This window comes from Salvia hispanica, chromosome 5, assembly GCF_029641045.1.
Source record: "Salvia hispanica isolate PSC_SH4W2 chromosome 5, Shi_PSC_v1, whole genome shotgun sequence".
Taxonomy (NCBI): Eukaryota; Viridiplantae; Streptophyta; class Magnoliopsida; order Lamiales; family Lamiaceae; genus Salvia; species Salvia hispanica.
Window position 1 is genome coordinate 35,304,535 of NC_142696.1, and position 23,771 is coordinate 35,328,305.

General features: G+C 35.7%; 3 protein-coding genes across 4 annotated transcripts; 1 reads left to right on the forward strand and 2 right to left on the reverse strand.

The window, feature by feature from the left end:
* The first annotated feature begins 2,938 nt into the window (after positions 1 to 2,938).
* Positions 2,939 to 10,055, forward strand: LOC125189180 (synaptotagmin-5-like). Its single transcript, XM_048086436.2, has 13 exons — positions 2,939 to 3,307; positions 3,388 to 3,492; positions 3,574 to 3,624; positions 3,764 to 3,884; positions 4,709 to 4,830; positions 5,725 to 5,826; positions 6,086 to 6,160; positions 7,037 to 7,116; positions 7,865 to 8,015; positions 8,117 to 8,347; positions 8,942 to 9,238; positions 9,421 to 9,534; positions 9,703 to 10,055. Exons 1-13 carry the CDS (start codon positions 3,203 to 3,205, stop codon positions 9,844 to 9,846), a joined length of 1,698 nt encoding a protein of 565 aa, XP_047942393.1. The 5' UTR covers positions 2,939 to 3,202; the 3' UTR covers positions 9,847 to 10,055.
* Positions 10,056 to 10,125: 70 nt separating this feature from the next.
* LOC125189183 (bifunctional purple acid phosphatase 26-like) lies at positions 10,126 to 14,519 on the reverse strand. Its single transcript, XM_048086440.1, has 10 exons — positions 14,374 to 14,519; positions 13,802 to 13,978; positions 13,449 to 13,649; positions 13,207 to 13,318; positions 12,717 to 12,943; positions 11,984 to 12,122; positions 11,067 to 11,287; positions 10,874 to 10,986; positions 10,630 to 10,791; positions 10,126 to 10,310 (listed from the first exon to the last, which is right to left on the reverse strand). The coding sequence occupies exons 1-10, from the start codon at positions 14,419 to 14,421 to the stop codon at positions 10,265 to 10,267; spliced, it is 1,446 nt and encodes a 481-aa protein (XP_047942397.1). The 5' UTR covers positions 14,422 to 14,519; the 3' UTR covers positions 10,126 to 10,264.
* A 4,781-nt stretch (positions 14,520 to 19,300) lies between these two features.
* LOC125186332 (histone-lysine N-methyltransferase ASHH3) lies at positions 19,301 to 23,440 on the reverse strand. Of its 2 annotated transcripts, none has more exons than XM_089058109.1 (13): positions 23,139 to 23,440; positions 22,901 to 23,033; positions 22,692 to 22,803; positions 22,325 to 22,424; positions 21,948 to 22,026; positions 21,707 to 21,878; positions 21,550 to 21,630; positions 21,280 to 21,454; positions 20,720 to 20,750; positions 20,516 to 20,627; positions 20,056 to 20,104; positions 19,888 to 19,970; positions 19,301 to 19,549 (listed from the first exon to the last, which is right to left on the reverse strand). In XM_089058109.1, the coding sequence occupies exons 1-12, from the start codon at positions 23,154 to 23,156 to the stop codon at positions 19,899 to 19,901; spliced, it is 1,134 nt and encodes a 377-aa protein (XP_088914235.1). In that variant the 5' UTR covers positions 23,157 to 23,440; the 3' UTR covers positions 19,301 to 19,549; positions 19,888 to 19,898. The 2 variants fall into 2 exon arrangements, with proteins under 2 accessions (XP_088914235.1, XP_047938639.1); XM_048082682.2 differs by having other exon boundaries at positions 20,516 to 20,606; positions 23,139 to 23,439.
* Between the last annotated feature and the right edge of the window lie 331 nt (positions 23,441 to 23,771).

Genomic DNA, 23,771 nt, shown 5'->3' on the forward strand with positions numbered 1-23,771 from the left:
ATCTTTTTTCTCTCCATCTTTATTAAATGAGTTCTGATTCATCGTCTCGTGCTCAGTCCGACGAGGAAATATCACATTCTTCTTCCGAAGAAGAGGTACCTCCCGCTCCCACCGGATGGGATGTAGCGGGTTTCGCCAACAACCCAATCAACAACTATATCTCCCGCCGCATACAAAGCGAGATCGCTCGAATGCAGCAGCCACCCCCCCAACGGCCAATCCGCCGGCGGCGCCGATACATCCCTCGCGACCACACTGGTGCGCACGATCGGCTGTTCGCCGATTATTTCACGGAGGAACCACGTTATCCGGCAGATGTATTTCGTCGCCGGTTCAGAATGCGCCGCTCCCTCTTCCTGCGCATTGTTAATGCGTTGTCCGCGCGTTACCCCGAGTTCCGGCTCCAGCGAGACGCAGCAGGGAAGCCCGGACTATCGCCCCTACAGAAATGCACTGTTGCCATCCGGCAGTTGGCATACGGAGGGTCCGCCGACATGTTCGATGAGTATCTGCACTGCGGCGAGACGACTGGCAACGAGTGCCTGAAGAATTTCTGTCAGGGCGTGCGAGAGATATTTGGGGAGCACTACCTTCGCTCGCCGGACGCAGCTGACTGCCAGTTCCTAATGGATTGGCACTGGAGGACCCACGGCTTTCCGGGGATGCTCGGCAGCATCGACTGTATGCACTGGCAGTGGAAGAACTGCCCAACCGCGTGGCGAGGCCAGTTCACTACCGGCTACAAAGGTACGCATCCCACCATCATTCTTGAAGCCGTTGCCGACCAACGGCTTTGGATTTAGCATGCTTATTTTGGTATAGCCGGGTCGAACAACGACCTAAATGTTCTCAATTCCTCGCCCCTTTTCAACGAGCGGATCAACGGGTTAGGCCCCTCCATCGAATTCACGGCCAATGGCAATGTGCATAACATGGGGTACTACCTGGCTGACGGCATCTATCCGCAATGGCCCGTGTTTCTGAAGACGATCAGATGCCCACTCGGAGATAGAAGAAGGTATTTTGCCCGAGCGCAAGAGTCTGCGCGCAAGGACGTGGAGAGGGCATTTGGGGTGCTCCAATCGCGATTTGCACTGGTAAAGGGCCCGACGCGCTTTTTCTACCAGGGGGATATTGCCGATATCATGTATGCGTGCATCATCATGCATAACATGATCATCGAAGATGAACACGAAGGCGTCCTCGACGTCACCAACGACCCAAGTGTTGCATCATCGAGTCACGGTGTCTCAACCGAGTCCGCCCGCCAGGGTGTACCGCACAACGAACATGAACGGTTCCAGGCGTTCATGGACATACACCAGAAGGAGGCCCATCAAGCACTACAACACGATATCATCGAAGAATTGTGGGCAAATAGAAACCGCGCCCACCGCCCTTGATTTTTTTTTTCTTTGAATTTTTTTTTTGATTTTTTTTCCATTCGTGTACTTTTTTTTTTTTTTAATTTTCTTCGTTGTAATGTGTACCCGTGTTTAATACAACGAACTTTATTACTATTATTTGTTTTGTACTTATAAATTAAATAAGCTAGCTTTATTATATATTAAAATAAAACAATTAAATTAGTGATGATGTAAAAATGAAATGTTGAGTTAGGGAGAAATAAGGGAGAAATAAGGGAGAAACCATTGCAGAGGTTGGCTAAAAGTTGGCTAAAAACTGGGGATAAATTTTGGTGCTGATGTGGCAGGAGTTAGGGAGAAATAAGGGAGACCATTGGGAGTGCTCTAACTTCTTCTAAATCCAAGATTGTGATAATTAAGAAAAATCTCAAAATTATTTCAATAATCGGTCCATTTTAAATTGTGGGTTTGACTAAATTTTGTTATAAAAACGTAAGAGACTAACTTTTGTCAAGAAAATGGAAAAAAAAATTATTGGTTGGACGGGACGAATATATTTATTAGAAAATGGAATAATTTTTAGTTTTCTAACTATCTCGTAGTGATGAGGTGGCGGCTCCTTAATGGCTAGTGTTCACAATTTTGGTATGTGGTCAACTCAAGTGTCGGCAAATGCAAAAGGCTTTTGTTCAAACTTCAAAGCATAGAAAATCTAAAAAAAAAAAAGCATAGAAAGTCTAAAAATAAAAAAAAGGAGGTATCTAATACTGTGCAGTCGACATAGTTTAACTTCACTTTTTTAGGGCTTCAAGTTTACTTAATCTTTACATGCATGTCAAATAAAAAAGATTTTTATATGAATTTCTTTGTAGGGTTTTCTTCTTGAATCATAATATAGCCTTTGAAATAAAAATGGTATAGCTTTATAATCATACATATAAATAAAAGAAATTGAATGACCCCAACTTGACTTGGAATTAACAAATACATTAACCAGTATTTTAGGTTCTTAATTCTAGTAGTAGTAACTTTTAAACACAGAATGATCATTAAAGTAAGATAGCTATAACTTTTAAAATATTATTCACCCCAAGTAATTCTAAAATACCTATTGTAATTGCTGATACAATTACAACTTTTAACAATAATAAAATCTCTTAAAATTTAAAATGTGAGAATTACCCTATAATTTGAAGTTTGATGAGCTTAAACATAGCAATGGATAATTCTATAGTACTCCCTCCCTCCGTTTCCTAAAAATTTGTCACATATTTCCTTTTTCGTCCATCCCTAAAAATTTATCACCTTTCATTTTTACCATTTTTGATAGTGGACCTCATATTCCACTAACTCATTATCACTCATATTTTATTATAAAATTAATATATAAAAATAGGACCCACGTGCTACTAACTTTTTTAACCCACTTTCTATTACATTTCTTAAAATTTAGTGTCGGGTCAAATTGTGATAATCTATGGGGATGGAGGGAGTAGTAAATGTGAACTACTAATATGCATATGACTATATAATGTGTGTGGGCTCACAGCTGCTAATAAATGATTTGGCCTTATTTTTGGCTGTTTGCTTATTGTTTGGCCGACCTTTTTGCATTGATTGCAACGGAGGAATTAGAATCGGTAAACCTACTGTACTAATCAGCGATCAAAAACTCTAATCCGCCATTAATCAGCAATCAGAATCAAGTCCACATCCACAACTCTCACTTCCATTTGTCGCAAACAAAAAAGTGAACAGCGACAACGAAGATAGCGGCAGCTGCTTCGGATTCGGAAATCAGAAGCCGCAGAGCTACTTTTTGTTTTTTTTTTGACATGTCGTTCGTAGCTGGTTTGGTGATCGGATTGGTCGTCGGCTTAGCGCTCATTGTTGCTTTCGTCCGCTCCGAAAATGCCCGATCTAAGCAACGCTCCGACCTCGTAACTTCATTTTTGACCTTTTCACTCTGCAAATGTGATTTTGTGCTTATGTGTTCATCTAATTTTTTGAATAAAATTAGGCTGCTACGGTAACCTCGTTAGCGAGAATGACGGTGGAGGATTCGAGGAAGTTGTTGTCGCCGGAGTACTATCCTTCCTGGGTGGTGTTTTCGCAGCGCCAGAAGGTTTGCTTCGTGTTTTGCTTGTTCGATTCGTATCGATGCGGATTCGTTGAGGCTGATGTTTTTTTTTTAATTGAAACTCAGTTGACTTGGCTTAATGTTCAGCTCGAGAAGATCTGGCCATACGTGAATGAGGTGCGAATTTTTCGCTGCAATTTGACTATTTGAGTATTTGTAATTTTATTTAATTCCTGTTTTGTAATTATTGAGGATGAGTTGAGTTTTCGTTTGATGCTGCATTGTGTTGATGTTTGGATTGTATTGCGGTTTCAAGGCTGCGTCGGAGCTGATAAAGGCTAATGTGGAGCCAGTCCTCGAGCAATATAGGCCAGTTATATTAGCTTCTTTGACCTTTTCCAAGTTCACGCTTGGAACTGTGGCCCCGCAGTTCACAGGTGTGATTGTGCATTTCCCTTTCTTGATATCAACTTTGTCTGGTCTTATTCGTGATCTTTTTTTCCCTACCACAACAAAAAATGGGTGGGCAGTTGAGAGTTATTGCTGAAGGCTGGAAAAAGAAAATGAAATGTGAAAAATTAGGATATTCGAAGAAAGTGGTTCAATATTTACCCATGAATTTTTTCACTCTTCACTTCTGCTCTAGAAACAAGTAAATAGATTCATATAAGCTGGTATGTTGAGTCAGCAGCTTCATGTGGTTTATTAGAAGCCTGTTTGCTCAACAATGCAGCTGTCTTGTTTGGTTATTATTGAAGTTCGCTGTTGACTTTTTTGCACCTGCAACTCATTGGTGAGAGTATTTGATGATGCCATGTTTTTTCTCGCTGTAACAGAGCATATACTATTACCCTAGGGAGTAACTTGATGGAGCATGACTCAGAACAGAATTTTGAGAATAATAAGTTCATGGACTTTTGATTTGTATAAAATCTGCTGCCATATAGTGCATGCAAAAAGGTAGTATTGGTGGATGCAAAACGCTGCCCTTTAATTGCCAATAATGAAATGTTGACTTAAATATGACCTAGCAACACCATAGTCTATACAATTAGAGCTCAATACACAGGCCACACTTTGGTGGTTTATAAACCTAGAATGCAAGTTCTTTTCTAATGATCTATGCATGTGGCAATGTCTCCAACTAATGATCATGATACTTCATCTCGTTCACTCTGCTCAAGCTGAAAGATTTGAAGTGCTGCCATTTGGTTTGTTTTTGCAAATTACAATGAGACACTTACTAGTTATGATGCTTCAGGAGTTTCAATAATTGAAGATGGAAGTGAAGGAATCACTATGGAGTTAGAAATGCAATGGGATGGAAACCCCAATATAGTACTTGATATCAAGACTTATCTTGGTGTTGGTCTTCCTGTGCAGGTATCAACTATTCTGTGTCTTTCAAAATTTCTTTGTACATTGTTGTTGGAATAAGCCCAACAGGGTGATTTGAAGACCAAACCATTAGGATTTTCCGAATCTGAAGTGCATGTGGTTACAAATACTGTGGTATCAAGTTTCAGCTTTCAACCAACAGTTGCTTTTTTGGTGTGCAAACTGCGTGTGTAATCTTGGTCTTTTACTTAACATATATTTTTGGTTCCTATAAGCATTTCTCATGCCTTGTCTTACCTTTCTATCGGTGATAGCATATATAAAAACTCTTCAACTGGAAGCCTGATATATCTGCACAGTATGTCATGTTGACACTGATAACAAATTCTTTAATCTAAGATTCTAAATGTACAAAATGAACCAAGATTTTTTTTCCTTTTCTATGTAGGTGTCTGTAATAATATTATTGGTGAACTGCTTTGGTGCTCAATTAGAAAATCATTCCTTGTCATTAGGGATGATTCATAGATTATATAGTTAGTCCGTTCATGAACTTCGTCAGCAATTTTTGCTTTATCTGGTTATATCTTCAGTATCAGCTACCTTTTTATTATATTATCTCATGATTCCCATCAGAGTCTGCTTGCACTTAGCAACTTAGCTTGGGTGTGTGTTTGCATGTAAAAGAATGTTTGCATATAGAATCAGTCATGAACATTGGAGGATCTAGTGTATTCATTCATAACCTCATTCAACTTTTATGTTGCATCATGAATGAGTATAAAATACCCAATACATTTCCATTTGGTCACTTACTTGCGCCTTTTATATTTTGATGTACTGTCATTTCACCATTTTATGTTCACTATTAATTTATTAGGTATTATTTTGATTGAAACTGCAGAGTCTTGATTATGTAATAATTATTTCTTTGTTTAGGTGAAAAATATTGGGTTCACTGGTGTCTTCAGGTTGATATTCAGACCATTAGTGGATGAGATTCCTTGCTTTGGAGCTGTTTGCTTTTCATTACGTCACAAGGTATAGTATTTTTCCATCCAGTCTTTTGGTTCTTCTTTATGTAAAATTTTGGAATTGTTATTATCATGAAATAGCACGGTATATCAATACTTTCTCCATGATGACACCTTAGTGGTCATGTTAATAATAATTTAAGTTTTTGTAGCATGCACTAGTGCAAAATCAACTAGATATTATGTTGCACATTTATATGTAGGGGGATTTGTTGATCATTAATGACTTGAAAGCATCTCAATCAAATCCTTTTTTTGACTTTTAGACAAAGCTGGATTTCACACTCAAAGTTGTGGGAGGAGACATATCAACAATACCTGGCCTTTCTGATGCCATTGAGGTCTGTATACCTTGTCTTAATTTCGCATGACTGTTTCTAGGTCTGCATTAATTGGGCTGAGGATGTTTTTAATAAAATATAACTATATAAGGAATTCATTGGCAAGATATTGAACTCGTTGTTAATTCATTATTTCTGGCTCGGTTCAGGATATAAGAACTGCATGTAGGGCAAACAAAGGCTAACAGAGATGTAAAAGATTTGGTATCATTACTTATGAGGAAATTTAGGGAGGCCGAAGTTGAGAACTTTTCATATGAATTGCCAAATCTCAAATTACTCCTATGATTTAGTAGTTGGATCTAAAGGTTGACAACTTAATTTTTAATTTATTTTTTTCTAATTGAAATACCATAGACCTTCAGTCTTCACCCACTATTATAATTCTTTCACCGTTGTTTCTCTTTATTTTGTCCAATTCAATAATCTGCATGTGTAGCTTGTCAATGATGTGGTTAATCAGTACATTCTCATGTTTTTATGCATGTAAAATTCTGGGTACTGTATTCATTATTGGGCCATACAAAATAAATGCAGCAAATGGTTTTTAGATTATTCTTTTGCATATACTTAGTTGCCAAAATGTTGAATATGTTGTACAGACTCTTTGTGTTATAAACAACAAAAGAAAGTGACTCTACTTGATGTGCATTTACAATTATTATCATTTAATAGCTATAGCTGATGGTCAAAAGTCTGGTTTTTTTACTGCCTGATTCTGCTTGATGATTTTCTGAACTAGTATTTTCTATAATTAGACATAAGCAACCCATTGCAACCTTATTAGTTCTTTCACATCATTCTCCTTTTGATTTATTTATTGAATTTCTTGAATATCTTTTTCAAATGGATGATTGAGGAATATTTCATATACAGAGTACAATAAGAGATGCTGTAGAAGATTCTATTACATGGCCAGTTCGAAAAGTAATCCCTATAATACCTGGAGATTACAGGTAAGTCACATGTTCATTAACTTATTATTTTCCTTTTATTTTCTCAATAACCATGGTAACAAAAATTGTCCAATATGAGAATAAAGGTCTTGAAAGAGAACTGAAATAAAGCAAGAGTTTATTCTGCACCAGTGCCATTAGTGATTAAAACCTGCCTCATATCAATTTTAGTAGTCCATATGTATGGATATTTTTCCAATCAAGCGAATTGCTTTATGAAACAAATATATATGAAAACTTAAAGTAGATACTAGGCAATTTTAGTAGGCCCATATTTGAAGTTCTTTCAATTCAGTTGGTTTGCATTTTATTTTCAAGAACTGCAAAGACAAGGGGATGATATTCTAATGTTGTTGTAATGCATTGTCTAGCTAGCAGTTTGACACCCTTTACTATGAAAGTTTGTTTTCCTGCATTAGTCACAATTTCTCATCAACAAGCTTTAGAGGCCATTACATCCTTTTGGGAAACCCAAGTGGTGAACCTCCCTTTAAAAGAAGAGGTTTCAAGATTATTCCTCACTACTCTCCCCTCTCCCAACTCAAATAAAATAATATATAAATAAATAAATCAGAGGCATTACTATTTGGGTAAAGGTTGCTGGTAATATTAAGTTTAGTAGCTCTTATGAATTACTCCATTCGTCCCGAAGTAGATGTCTCACTTTCCTTTTTATTTGTCCCACAAAAGATATCATTTTTCCACTTTTGGAGTAGCTTTTATTGAAATTCAAATTCCTGTACCTCAGCGACCTTGAACTGAAGCCTGTTGGGAAGTTGGAGGTGAAGCTTGTGCAGGCAAAGGAGTTAACAAATAAAGACATTATAGGGAAATCTGACCCTTATGCTATTTTATATGTGCGGCCTTTGCGTGATAGAATGAAGAAAAGCAGGACTATTGTAAGACTATTAATCTGCTTAGGTTATATAGCTCTCGATGATTCTTTCATCACTCCAGAGCATAGAGTCTTAGTTTTATTCATTTTTTACTTTTTCTGCAGAACAACCAGTTGAGTCCAGTCTGGAATGAACATTTTGAGTTTGTAATTGAAGATCTTGCAACTCAACATTTGACCGTAAAAATCTATGATGACGAAGGGCTTCAGGCAGCTGAACTAATTGGAGCCGCTCAAGTGCAGCTTTCTGAGCTTCAGCCTGGCAAGGTGAAGGATGTGTGGCTCAAACTGGTGAAAGATTTAGAGATTCAAAGAGACACTAAAAATAGGGGCGAGGTAATAGATTAACCATATTTTTCACCTATTTTTTTCCAGAGTTCTTTTTCTATTCACAAAATAGGCAGATTTATCTGTTTAGAATAAGTGAGTGTAGACAACATGGGGAAAATGGGAAGGGACTACTTGAACGTATAGGTTACATGCTAACTTTGTTAATCAAAGAAAGGCTTTTTATGGCAAAACTTGATTGTTTTGATTCTTTTTACTTACAATAAAATCAGACTGATGATTATAAAAGCTGCCCTTGTACCAGAGAAGAGAGTGATCACGGAGAAGATTATGATGATGGGATTGAAATTGACTAGGGGGGAATCAAAGAAATTGATTAAGAAGACAATGAAGATGACTAATTAACTATATTCACCTCAATGATGATGAGCAAACTTCTAACTGGATGTGCTTTACTGATCATATTATTCAGTACATAAGTATCTGTCTCACACTTGTTTCTGCTAGGCCTTAGCTCTTACTATGCATATTGTATTAAAATTTTGTTTATCCATCAACTTTTGTGCACCTCACTTCGAAAAGGTGCACACCAGCATCTCACCCCTAGTGTAAAGTTCTCAAGTGTCGTGTTCTCTGTTCTAGGTGCACTTGGAGCTTTTGTATTGCCCAAATGGCATGCAGAGTGGGTTAATCAATCCCTTTGCCCAAAAATACTCTATGACTTCACTGGAGAAGGTATTCAAAAATGGAGCAGATGGCGGAAATAATATGAATGGAAATGGTGGTGAAGGAAACAATGGAAGGGATGTCATCGTAAGAGGGGTACTCTCTGTCACGATCATTTCAGCCGAAGACTTGGCACCAGCTGACCTCATGGGGAAGGCTGACCCTTATGTAGTTCTCACTATGAAGAAAACTGAATCGAAAAATAAAACCAGGGTATGTTCTTTAGTTGAGCTTTTTTTTACCCAAAAATATAGTCAAGCATATATTTTTCTCTCCTCGTTGCCTTTTCTGTGTTTTATAGTACCATATCTTGGATTAGATATTCATGGCTATCCTGATTGTCAATATGTTCCGTGTCAATTATTCTAATCAGCGCATTACCTTTTTGCTTCTAGGTTGTGAACGAATGTCTGAATCCTGTCTGGAATCAGACTTTTGATTTTGTTGTCGAGGATGGACTACACGATATGCTCACTCTCGAAGTATGGGACCATGATACATTTGGGAAGGTACCTTCTTTGCTACACTATTATTTGGTGTGCTATACCAGTAAATCATAGATGAGTATGAAAATATTGGTATTTCCAATACGTAAACATGAATTCGCCTGATAATCTGCTTGATTCTTGTTTGGCGCCCAAAGATTGTGGTCTTAGCATGATTGGTTTTAATTACAGGATTACATGGGAAGATGCATTTTAACATTGACGAGGGTTCTAATGGAGGGCGAATACAAAGATTGCTTCCCTCTTGACGGAGCTAAGTCAGGAAAGCTCAATGTCAATCTCAAGTGGACTCCGCAACCCATATACCGAATGTAGCATCTACCACATCCAAGCAAGCACTAGATAGGACGTGCCCATCTATATATATATGTATACAGAGAGAGAAAGGCATAGTCATATTCTTCCCAGATACATGAACCAATAATCGTCTAGTGATGTGATTTTAGAAGTGATTTTTGTGTGTAAAATGTCTTCTGTTGTATATACAAAGATTCAAGCAATGGTACAAAATTTGGCGTTGCACACTGGATGGATATCATTCCTAAGGATGCATATATTGCAATAACGTGATTTAGAATTGCAATATTTTAAAAATGCCCAGGAAAACTTCGCTTATATTATAAGACTGTACTGTGACATTATATTGAAAGGTAAATTACAAATGATGATTATCTTATTAGCGAAGTACGTGTATAGCAATTCTTCTTGGCTGACCAGAAAAAATAACACTCCTTTACATAGAATCTCTCTCCAGTTTTCTTCTTCTACGGCTGTCTCCCCTGCATCAACATCAAATTCAAAAGTCTCTTCCAATGCTATATAAGAATCCACACTGATTTAACACAGACCGAGAATATTAGGCCCTTCGTGGTATGATAGAATGAAATGAGGGGAATGGAATGGGAATAGGGATGAAATGACAATTTTTTTGCATTTCTTTTGCTTTTTCATTTCATTCCATTGTAACAAACAAATGAATAGAATGGATATAGGAATCACATTCTACTCCATCATACCAAGAAGGGCCTTAGTGATTGAGTAATAGATGAAGCAAACCATAAACTGCAGGAGAGTATGAAGCGAGTAGTGTGCACTAACCAGTACTGGTTGTGTAGCACGAATTCGTCTGTTGGCACTCTCTTCCCATCGTCATTCCGATTCCAATGGTAAAAGGCGTGAGTTCTGTTCTTTATCTCTAATGTAGAGTGCCCATAACTTGCTTCTCGAAAAGCAGAATAATCTGGTTGGGGATCTCTAAATCTGCATAGACGATAGACCACCAAGTTTGCTGTTTATGTCAAGTAAATATATAATGGAAAATATATCAAAAATCAAGATTCACCTATTAGCGAGACCCTCCTGGTTTCCTCCATCCCCGACGGTTATGTAAACTGGGGCTGACTTATCAGATGACGGAGACGATGAAACATTTGATTGTATGCTTGAGATACGGTACTGAAATTAAACGATGAGTGATCAGGGCCTCAGCGGAAAGCTAGTGTTTAAAAAGAGGGAAGTTGTGTGACGTGGCATACCGATCTCTCGTAGGCATGCACATGACCAGCAAATATAACATCAACTTTATAGTGACAAAACCAGCTCTCAAACACCACTTTCATGCTTTCCGCCTCCAAGAAATGAGCCTGATTACTGTTGTAAATAGGGGCATGCATCAGAACAATAAGCCAGGGAGTCTTCTCCCGGTCAACTTTTTTCAGCTCTTGTTCAAGCCATTTCCATTGTGGAGTATATTTCACTGTCATGAGTTTGAGGAATATGCAAATTACATAATGAAGGTATGGATGATGCAGACAAAAGCTATACAGAGATGACATGTACTAATTAACCTATGCAAGAGCTCTACTTGTGCACAAGCGTGAACAGCATCTCATGTTTTCGGTATGGAACTAGGAATATAAAAAATTAAATCAGGGACTGGAATTACTAATGAGTTATGGCTTCCAACAATGTGAGATTTCCATGATCATAAAGCACATATCAAAGAGTTTGAGCCATCTTCTAGTTTTTTTCTACCAATGTACTTACATTATATGGAAGTACCAGGAAACATATGGCTACCTAGAAAGCCTATGGAAACAAGTAGGCTTATGTAGGAGCAATAGAGTTATTGGAGAAAACCACGATGTAGCATTTCTAAGGCTCCAAAGACTAAGTCTGAGAATGCAGTAGTTTTTTTCCAAAAAAAAAGGAGGATCAATAATGGTTCCCCATTTACCCCTGTGAACCCTGCAAACCCTGTAGGAGAATACAAAATAGGGATTTTCATGTTATCACTTAGGGTGGAAGAGATTTTCATCATTTTTAATCTAACTGGAATGAATGGATTGTATCTTTGTACTGCATACACAAGTTATGATGTGAAGTTCTTACAGCATTCTCAGCTTCTTTCTGATCACCAAAACAAGAATACTAAACCTGGCAAACAAATTACCAAATGGAGAGTAGCTGGAGAGGACGATGATGTGAGCTGATGCCCGTCTCACGGCATACCACAGAGGACTACTGCTTTTGCTGGCAGAAAAAGGTGTAGGATACCTGTGAAGATAATTTCTGAAGGGTGTAACCTCACCCTGAATGTCAAAAAAAACATGTAATAAGTGGCCATGCACAGAAGTTATATAGGTGTGAAATTAAGTCAATGTTGGAAAAAGTATCCAGCATCTACAAAGTTTAGTACACAGATGAAGCATGAGTAATTAGAAGGTTAGTGCCAGTATTTCAGATATAAACATGAGAGAGCAACAAAGATTTCTCCACCAGAAATATAGAAGCAGTGCAGTTGAAGGAAACTAGTATGAGCAATTTTTCTTACTAATTGTCTATTAGGGCACAGAATCAACCAAGGTTCCATGGCATTCTACTCGAGGCTTTAGGGAAATAAATAAGGATTCAGCTGTTCTTAGGCTAGATTTTGCAAATGTGGAGGCAAATACAGAACAGGAAAAAAATAAAGAAAGAAGCATTTGCATTCGTTCATTGATGCATTCAACCGAAGACATTTTGCAACTGGAAATGAAGATCAACAGTAACACAAAATGTTACTCCTCAGAAACAGTATGAATCAACAAAGTAGAAAAGAACAGTCACGAGACTCAAAAAAAACCCTATCGCAAAAGTTAAAGATATAACAAAGGAATTAGATAAGAGTTGTCTCCACAGTTTACCAGATGTGGGAAGTACTCAATTTCATGATTTCCGGTTGACCAGAGCCATGGGTGATATGCTGCACTTCGTTCAACAAATTGACCCCAAGAGTCCCAACGGACACCGATGTCATGATTGTCGTATCTATCAGCATAAGAAAGATCTCCAACGAATAATATAGTCTGAGCACCAGTCTGCATACAATGCTCAAGGGTGGAAAGAGAATTGTATGTTTGACCAAGATCACCTATAACAAGTAACAATAGAAGATATTAGTTCACAGAAGGACATTGCAACTAAAAGATGCATCAGAGACAAGAATATTAGTAGTATATAAATACATGGAACATAAATAGACAACCGAACTACTTTTTTTTCTCAATCAAAACTTAGTTTGCCAAATTAGCATTTACTTAGACTTTGAATTCGATAGATCAATTAAGAAAGTATCACTCTCTATCAAAAAAGACATTCAGAGCACAGATATTTGGAAATGTATGAAACACTGACCAATTATTGCAAATTTGTGAGAAGAATCTGGATCAATTGCCGGAGGTGTTTGAAACCAAAAATTTCTAGAGGTTTCACCACTTCCAATCTCATAGTAGTACTTTGTGTTATACTGCAAAAAGAACACCCACCTCAATAGATAGTTGGTCTGTAATCAAACAGAACCTGAAGACTATCCTATACATTGATGAACAGCACCCATCAACTGTTACTGCAAAATTAGCAGTTGAAGCCATTTTTACCTGAAGACCATCAACTAGACATTGATGAATATATCCAGATTTATAGTTGTAAAACGTGTAGTTTTGCACTGTTCCCTTGGCAGTGAAATCGTATTTTCCTTCTGACAAGCCATATCGAACTATGTTGGACCCAGGTTCACTAGCTGTTACCCATGTGATTATCACAGCTTTGCCATCATAGTCACCCTGTGTAATATGCACCTAAAGAAACACGGCATGGATCTTTTAGACGAAGACTGATCTTAAAACCAGTGGAGTTTTTCAGTAACATGATAATAAATCATCAACTTGTCAAATAAAATAGCCTCTTTACAAACTAATTGATGAGACTATAAAGGGACATGAAGGCTTACTTGATGTGGAGCATTGTAACCTTTGGGAACTGCAAAAACTTCATTGTTGAGAGGAATATCAATAGATGGCCACTCATTACGGATAAAGGCACTGGTTAGACCAGCACACCCACTGCTTATGCTGGTCAACAGAAGACATGACAAAAGCAGCAGTTTAATCGTCATCAACTCTTTCCCCTAATCATGAGATCACAACCATGATAAGATTACTATAGCTAGAAAACAATATCAATAGTAGCAATCACTAACTACAACAAAACAGAAGTGGTATTGTTACTATTGTATGCCTTCAAGCAAAACATACATGGTGAAAACACCATTTTAAGAAGCTCCAACATCATTCAATCACTGACAATGCAGTATATAGTAGTAGAACAAATAGAAAAACAAACAATCTACAATCGGCAGAAGTATAATAATAATAATAATAATCACAATGCAACAAATAAGAAATCTACATCGATCACCAGCACCTCAGCAAAAATCAACCAAATAAAAAACGCAGAAAACTTCCGATCTCTACCAAACCAGTAGGAATCTACAAACAGCAATACCAAAAACCAGACATGAACCTGAAAATTGAATTGCAGCTGCACACAGTCAGCACAAGATGGATTCATTACTCATTCACATCGACAATAACATTAACACACAACTGATCTGAGTCTCAGTTCTGGACACCGATTTGCATTCATCGTTTGCATATATACACGGACTACTGGAAGAGAAGCAGCATTACGTAGAAGCAAACGAATGAAATAGGCATAGTAGTCGGAAAAGGAGAGTCCGCATACCTGAAATTGCACGCCAAGGGAGTGTTTGCTTTGATGATAGTACTATATTTGAGAAAGGCGCAGGTTAGGTAGGTGATGTAAACAGGCGCATTTTAGAGACGGAACCGGCGGGAAGCTAGATACGTGTCGCGGTGGCACTGGCTGTAGCGGACCGGGAAAAATGTCCAGCCGATTTTTCTGTCGAATTTTTCAGCATCATAAACGTGCCGGTTTTGTTATTGGGAATTGGGAATTGGGAATTTGGGGATATACTCTCACTTTTTGTATAACTAGTATTAGCACCCGTGCTATGCACGAGTCATGTAATTTTCCCTTAATTAATACAAATTCTAAATAATTCACTAATATCAATATGCATGCGTTATAAAAAAAGACTTTTACCTTTTCAGTCTCACTCTAAGTAGAGCATTTTCTATTCGATGTTTTTCATTTTATTTCATGACTTAGGGGTCGTAGAAAAAAAATTTGATATACAATATCGGTATATTTTATTTTATTTCATTCGCAATTTCCTCAATTTTTTCGAATCTACGCAAAAATTGGATTTTTAGTACAATTTGTCATTGTAATGTTGGATTGTGTATTGGACAAAATTTCGTTGTACTTTCATAAATTTCATTGTATATTTAGTAAACTTCTCCTTTTCCTTTAATTTTTTCGAGATCTGCACAAAAATTAGATTTTTTTTGTTAACCACCAGCTTTTAGTCCTCCATTGAGTTTGGAGGGCTTAATATATAACCTTCCTTGTTCTTCTCTATTCAACATAGTACAATGTTTCTTTCCATTTCACTTCAAATATAGTCATAAAAATGGTTTTGGAACTGGTGTTTATAAAAGATCACAACTCCTGGACATTACTCTTTTACAAATTTGGTTAATGAGCAAATGTCTGTTTATTTTCTGTTTTTTTGCGGCATTGGAGTTAATGTCCGGTAGCTGAGATGGTGAGATATTCAGTTCCAATAGGTGAGTGCTCATACTTTGCATTCATTTTGCTTTCCTCTGGCCTACTATTCTTTTCACTGTAACAACAAAACATTTCGAAATTCGAAGGAAAGCACTAATCAAACTAAAGAAGAATGAGAGGATCATTAAACAACCACTGAATTAGTCTTATAATAATTGGCTTCTTGACTTGAATTTTCCGTTTGTAGACAACTAACCGTATAAAAGTAATACTTTATGTGGACTATAATGTATTTTTGTAGACTTAATTTTAATTAATAGTACTCGTATTGTTTAATCAGAATTTAGTGTAGATTAGTTAGAATTTTAGAAATGATAAGTACTTCATGAAATCATATAATTTCATTCAATTAGTGTGGACCAATATACATTCATATTAAATTTATTGAGAAATAAAGAAATAAATAAAATAAGTTCACTATCTTCATTTTTCTTTCACTTAAAACGGTCATTATATAAAGTCAAAGTACAATTTTTTATTGTGCATAAGTAAAAGGCTTTCATTATTTTCTCATTTTTGGGCTTTGATAGAAACACCAATCAGTCCATAACCGTGGCAAGTATATATACCAAGTTTTTTTCTTTCTAGGGTTATAGTGAGAAAAAAGCGCCGCCCAAATCCTCTCCTCAGCCGTATACAACACACACTCATCACCAGACGATTTGTAGATTCAATCGTTCCATTCTACTATTTCAGTTTTATATATTTCAAGATCTGATCAATCCTTACACATTTTTGGTTAAATATTGCATTCGTCTTTCATAAAACTAATCCCTTCAAAATCTACGCCCAAATTATATAATTTGGCAAATTACAATGCCAAGAAACATAGATCTATAAAATTACTTACTTTTTATATATTGAATTGTTTTTCCGTTTAATTAGGGTATTATTTTTCATTTAGTTGTATTTCATTTTATTTGGGATTCTACTGTATTTATATTTGGAGTCAATATCTACAATAGAAATTGTATTTTTATGGAACTTGGGCAACTAATGCCAATTTAAAGTAGATCCCATCTCGATCATAAAATTAATTTTTAAATATACATTTTAATCTGTATATATATTGATTTTTTCAACTCAATATTTTATTATTTGGAGTTTCGATCAAGCCCTGCACAATAAATTGTATTGTAATTTTTGCAGGAATTTGATCCGATTTTTTTTTTTCGTATTTCTCTTGATTATCATAGTAGTTTTTGATAATTATCATTTTTCTACTGTTATTTATCAACAGCTTATTTGTGCCTGTCACTAAACTGTATATACCAAGATCTACACTACATTCCCTCTATGTCGATCAGGGCAAACAAAGTGCTCTGCCAATTGATCAAAGCTAAGTTTTTTTATTTTATATTCTCATTTATTTTTCATTCATATACGTAAAATTTTTCAATTTGAAAAATTCTTGTTTCATCCTTATTCTCTTCCAAATAATCTTTTTTCTTGTGGGGTTGTTATTTTTGCCTTTTGGACTTACCATGGATGATTTTGTTCTGAAATCTGTCATGGTGGTAATTGTTTTAGCCATTCTTCCAGTTGATTCTACCCAAATAAAAGCGTTTAGTATAATGAACTTCTTTTCATAGAAATGTAGTGGAAATGAGATCATTATATAATTTCAATTCTATTTCTTTGAAAATGATCTTTCTTTACCTTTATAATGTTTAGTCTGCTTGCAGGTATTTCTCTTTGATATTCTTCTCTTTTTGACCTCTTTCGAAAATATTTTTTCCAGTTACCTCTTCCACATCTGAAAATTTTCATCTTGACTGTTCTCCTTTTGAACACATCTTCGTCTTCCTCTTGTTCTCCTTAAATTTGTAAATATTTTTCTAATTATCTACCGCATTTACATTTACATCAGTGCAAAAAACAGCATTGAAAGAAAAAAAAACAACTAAAACAGGTTCATAATCTTCTAAAATTTGAACCATTAATTTTTTTACAGCAAATTGAAAAAGAAGTTGATTTCTTGTTTTGAAAATATGCACGCACTCGTTTCTGCGAGCTGGTATTTATAGGCAAAGTTTTAGTTATTTTACCTCCATTTTGAATGGATTTTATTTTTAATAAATTCAGTTCTTCCTTCAATAATTTTCTGATAGGCTTATTTCATAAGCAAACGCAAGCCCCTGAAGTACAATTGTTCAGGCTGATTGACAGAATTGTAATATATTGATTCAGAGCACATGGCCGAAGATTGATAAATGTTTCTGTAATACTATCATCTCTATTATCCAATATATAAAATTGGCAGCTTTGTAATAAATGTGTTATTATCCAGTGTGTTTAGTAGTCTATGGACAATTATTTGTGTCGATTTGATGTGTGTTAAATGACACTCTAAAAGAATGTATTATAATATTTTAGATATGATTAAAGTTCTAAACTAAGATTTGGGTATCATCTTATGAACTTTGGCGGGAAAAAGGGAATAGCCAAACTGTGGCTTTATAGATTATACATTATAGATTTTAATTAGAACGTGTGTTTAAATGTATGTTACTAATTTGATTAATCAAGTAGTATATCATTTCTATAAATCTGCATTCATTGAGTCAAGACTGACTTGACTCCTTTTCACCTTTCATTTCACATTGATCAGATTCATGCACGTTGCTCAATACAATTATCACACTTCTCAAGAATATTTACTCTTTGGTATAACTTGTAATAAATTCTTTTTTTATGAGTCCGAAATTGCCTTCTAAAGCATAAACCAAAATTATATAAGGTATGAGTCAAAGAATATAAAATATGATCAACAAAAAATCATTAAACTGGACGGCAAAGATGGGGTCCATAAAAACTGGGGCTTTATATTTGTATAGATAATCAACATCAATTTTTAATAGTACAAATTTATTTCTATTAATGTTAGTAGCATGATAATGATTCAGAGATATAGTGATTGGACAAAAAATCAAAAACACTAAATTTTTTGACTAACTGAAAAATAGTCGTTAGACGTAGAAATATAACTTTCCTTGTGCATATGATTTAAACAAACATGAAAATTTCTGAAAATTACTTGATAATGACTTTGTATATAAATGAAGTACTATTCTACAAACATTGTTACTATAACAAAACAAGCTATCTTATCGATATTTTTTTCAATTTTATAAGCCATTTTTGTAAACATAGCAAAATGAAAAAAATACGTACACACTACTACTTTATACGCTTATTTTGATTTTTTTTTTTAACACTTGAAATTTAAATTTTTTAGAAAATGTTAACACTTTTCTAATCACGTGACATGAGTTACATAGTAGTACATCACTGCACCATAAAGGAGGCACACACGTGTATTCAACCATTGAATTTTTTTTTTTTTTTTTTACAGTATGCTTCTTTCTTAAAATTTTGAAATTTGGATGGTTATATGTAATAAGGATAAATAGATTTAAATTATAACAGTTAATATCATAATTTAGACTTGAGAATAAGTAACATCTCTCTCTCTACTCTTTTTTTAATCAATAAAACATTTTAAATCACTTTCCAACCAACAGCAATACATAACTTGGTAGTTGGTTCCAATAAAATAGTGAAACTAAGTTAAATTAACTCACGAGTCATGACATTTCACTTTCCCCGCAGCACCCGTTTGTACAACTGCAATGTGTATCACGGTTCAATGAAATTAATCAAATTAACTTAATAATATTATTCAACTAAAATGTGTGGGATGATCATATAAATTCAAATCCAAGACAAAATTCCATGAGACAATACTCAATTAGTAGTATGTAGTTTCAATTAAAAATATTTTAGGTAATATTACACTCTATGCTATTACAATCAAAGTACATAATAGTACAACATATTGGACTGGACATTAGTACAGAAAATATCATCTAACTTTTGGGAAATCGACATTTACTAGAAGACGGCCTCACGGGCTCACAGTATACCTATTGTGTGTGTATAACAAACAATCTTCCAACTTCTACTCTAAACAGTCGATGCTCCCCTGAAAAAAAGTAAAACAAAAACCAAAAAGAACAAACTTAACCTTACAATCCAGTAATAAAACGTAATTAACGACTAATCATAAATCTCATGGTGAAAATTTAGTCTCATAACTCAACGTTCGCCTTTTTCAGTTCTACAGACTCACTATCAGTACGACTTACAGGTTCAGTAGATGCTTTTTGGTATACGATTCAACGAAATCCTGACTTAACCTTTAGTAATTTACCAGCACTATGTTTCACTTTTTTTTTATAACTCAAACAACCAGGACCAAACTCTGTACAACTAGTCAACTACAATATCCCTACTGCTGAGATGGGCATAGATGGTTGTTACCTGAATCATATTTAAAAATTACAAAATTCCCATTCTTCTTTTGAGAGGTCCAGGAACTCAGAATTCCCATCTTCAAACATGATCTGTACATCACAACAGGCAAAGAACAAATAAAGAAAAATGCAAGTTGAAAAAAAAAAAATTTGCACAGGTAACTTGCTTTCTCACCAAATGTTTTCTCCTATCATTATCAAAGCGTCTTATTATCCCGAAGGACCTGAACAAGATACAGCATACGTAATCAGAAAACCGATGAAACAGATACACACAGAGTGGCAGCTGAGAGCATTGACACTGAATCGAATAGTATATTCATCAAGTTTCATTCTTTTAGTTCGTAATCGTAGATCAGGGACAATTTGTGTGATGAGGAAGTTTATGTTTCGAACTGAAGACACTCGGTTTCATGGATGTGACTCAGAAAGTAAATATACCAAGTTTGAGACAGACTATAAGCAATTGTGTGCAACATGATCCTTGGGTAATGAGTAATGACATAAGTATTAGTTATTAGAGAGTAGAGACTGCCCACTACATATGTATTAGAATGTGCCACTTGAAGAAATATTACAAATTCAACCAGTTATACCAATATAGTACTACTCCTATAAGATTGCATAGTGTGTACCTTCTATCTGATATTTGATCAATTCTAATTACGGAACCAATGCAATTCAGGCGCCTCTTTTTCCACTTTGAAGGATCCTGACTCAAACATTCTGAAAACAAATCATGACAACCTAAACTATTAAAACAGTGTGAATGCAAGCTATTTTTGATGAAATTAAAAAGTAAAAGGAGGATGGAGCATTGAGTAGCCAGATCAGTATACCTGCTGTGACAGGAACTCCATTCACATTGACCTTCCAAAAAAAGCAGGAATTCAGTCCCAAATTCCCAGTAAAGAAATCATCAAAAACAGGAGAAAAGGACTCATTATAATGATAGAGCATATGTGAATCAAACACCAAGTTATAAAATAGCAATCACCCTAGACACACTCAGAAGGAAATGAAGTAAGACAAAGAATCCCCTAAAATGTTCGCATAGTAAGGCTTCAACCTAAATCACATGTAACCACAGCCATCTATGCAGCATAATCAGCTTTTGCAATGGCATTAGTATTTCCACTTTGTCTGTATCACCGTAAACGGCATTCCTAGTTCCCCTGCCATCTATTTGTTTCTATAGCCAGATCTAGCTTTTCTTATTTTTACAACATGACAGGTCATTCTCTGCCTACATCATGCTCCCACATCCATAAACTGGACAAAGCCAAATTGGCTCATACACAAAGACCAATGATTCACAATGATAAGCACTCTACCAAGAGAACACTTTCCAGATCCCTGGGATACTTATACCCCGTATATAGATAAGCCAAGAACTTACAGGTTTATTTGTCGCAACTGCTTTCAGTTTTGGACAGTTTGCAGCCACTTGACATGTTACTATTTTCAAAGCAGCATCTGAAGAAGGTTTGGGTTTACTGGGTTTAACTCCCAACTTCTTCCGACAACCTGCAGCACCACAGTGGCAATCTTGATCTGCGCCAAACTGCACAAACCTACTCAACTTGTTATGCTATAACAGTGAGATAAGTAATGAAGAGTAAAACATATTAATTCATATAAGCTTGGAATTAATTATGTGTGTCCGTACTGGTAGTCATATGTCAGATACTCGCCCTTCTTAATATCACAGGTTGCAAATATCCCTATCCTTGTTTCACCATCAATCATCCTGGACAAGGGTCACCATTATACAAGAGAAATAAGTTAATTTCAGAAGTAAAACAAGAAATACAGGGCTAGCTTACCATTTCTGCATTTCAGTATTTGGACAGCAACTGTGATTAATGTATCTAGACTTGTTGCCTTTATAAGTTGCATCAATAACCATGTCTCGGTTGATTTCACATAGGTAAAAATTTGTTTCCCCACGGTGTTTCATTTTCCAGAGTCTTTCCTCACATGTCTTGTCATCAATAACTGCAAGATGGAAAAAGTTATATATCCAGCCTAGAGATTTTATGATTAAGAATAACTTAAGATTTTCACCTTCTCCAACATATTCTATCACAAAATCTCCTACATTGATGTCTTCTTCCGCCACAACACCCATTCCACATTTCTCAGTCTGAAAAAGCACTTCAAAGACTTAATATATGAATATTTAAACAAAACAAAACAGCTACTGGAATATATAGCTGATAATGCAAGGCAAAACTGGAAAAAAAAAAAAAAAAAAAAACACCTACGGATATCTAATTGAAAACATGAAATGAAGCTGCAATTGAATGTGTTTTCTAACTATTCATAGTCCAATATCCAAGGTTTCTGGCAAATAAGGAAAGCATAGAAAGACAATATGCAAGAAGACAACAAACGCAACAACTTACTACGAACGGCATTTTTAACATTTAAATAATTATTACCTGCACAGTCTTCATCTTCTTCACGGGCCTTTGATGAAATGGTTTATTTAGACATGAGCTCCCACATTTACAGCCCGAAGAACAGCTAGACAGTAGCATGCTAAGACAGGAGACAATATCAAAAACTAAAATTTTTAAATCAAGACATATCAAACACTAGTCAAGAAATAATACTCAAAATTTCATATCAAGACACATCAAACTCTTAACACATTCTTAGAATATCAAACTAAGAAAGCATTGGCGGCGGGAGTTTCATGGCATTTATTAGTACCATATACATTTTTTAACCACACAGGCAGGCTAAATCTAGACAATGAAATGAAGCAAATCTCACAACCTTAAGTTGCAAATCAGGGGTTCTTACCTGCAGAGGCAATCTTTACTGCAAGCACCAGAAGACCCGGTTGATGAACTGCAGGAACAAAAGATGCCATCATCCTCAAGGCGCCTTTTAATCCTCTTAGTAAGATATACATCTTGAACAGGTTAAGATAACAAGCGAATCAATGATCTAATAAAGAGACGAAAAGATTTTAATGTACATTCGTAAAATTCAAGAAGTTAATGGCATACTGCGTCTGATAGTGGAGTAAGAAGACGTCGGTTTCCACTTATTGAAAGATTCAGGAAGTTCAAAATCAACCGGGCTTCCGATCTCCTTCGCCAATTTATTGAATAACTGCCCAATCCCGAAGCACACAGCATTCTGTGGCAAAAATTGAACACATAAAAAGAAATTACAATGGAGAGCCACGAGCATTTGAATACGCAGTCAATTCAATAAAAATTACTACGAATTATAAAAACAGACCTTCTTCATTGCAGGCATGGGGTTGGAGAGGAAGTAACAGTAACAGATAAAGCTATTTGTGGAGATCGGCGAAAGATATCATCTACCATAAGGGTAAGGCAATGGAATGCAATTGTGATGGTCGGAAACTTGAAAAATGAAGAATGGCCGCTGGAATTGGGGAAATTGCTACCTAGAATTTATCGGCAACGGAAGAGAGAGGTCGCCGGCAGGGGTATTTGACGGCGAATAAGCCATGTCTTCGGTTCGCAAGATTGGATCGGAATGTGTGCAGTTGAGCGGATAGGGTTTTGAAAATTGAAATCTGGTTCATGAACTACCGGTTTATTTAATTATTATTATTCATGAACCGGATGACTAGCGGTTAATTGAATTCAAATCATAAGTGCCAACAGTTTTAATTAGAAATTAATAAAGTAAGAGATAACGATATAAAAAATAAATAAATATAAATTAAGATAGATATAGAGAAAAAGTATGTAAAGTATGAGAAAAAAGAGAAGAAAATGTATGAGAGAGAAACTTTTAGTTTTTAGAAATAACACTATCTATTTTTTGTCGATATTCTAAAATGACAAAATGAGATCATTTTTTATTGAAAGGAAATAGTAGTAGCAAGCAACAGGAGTAATA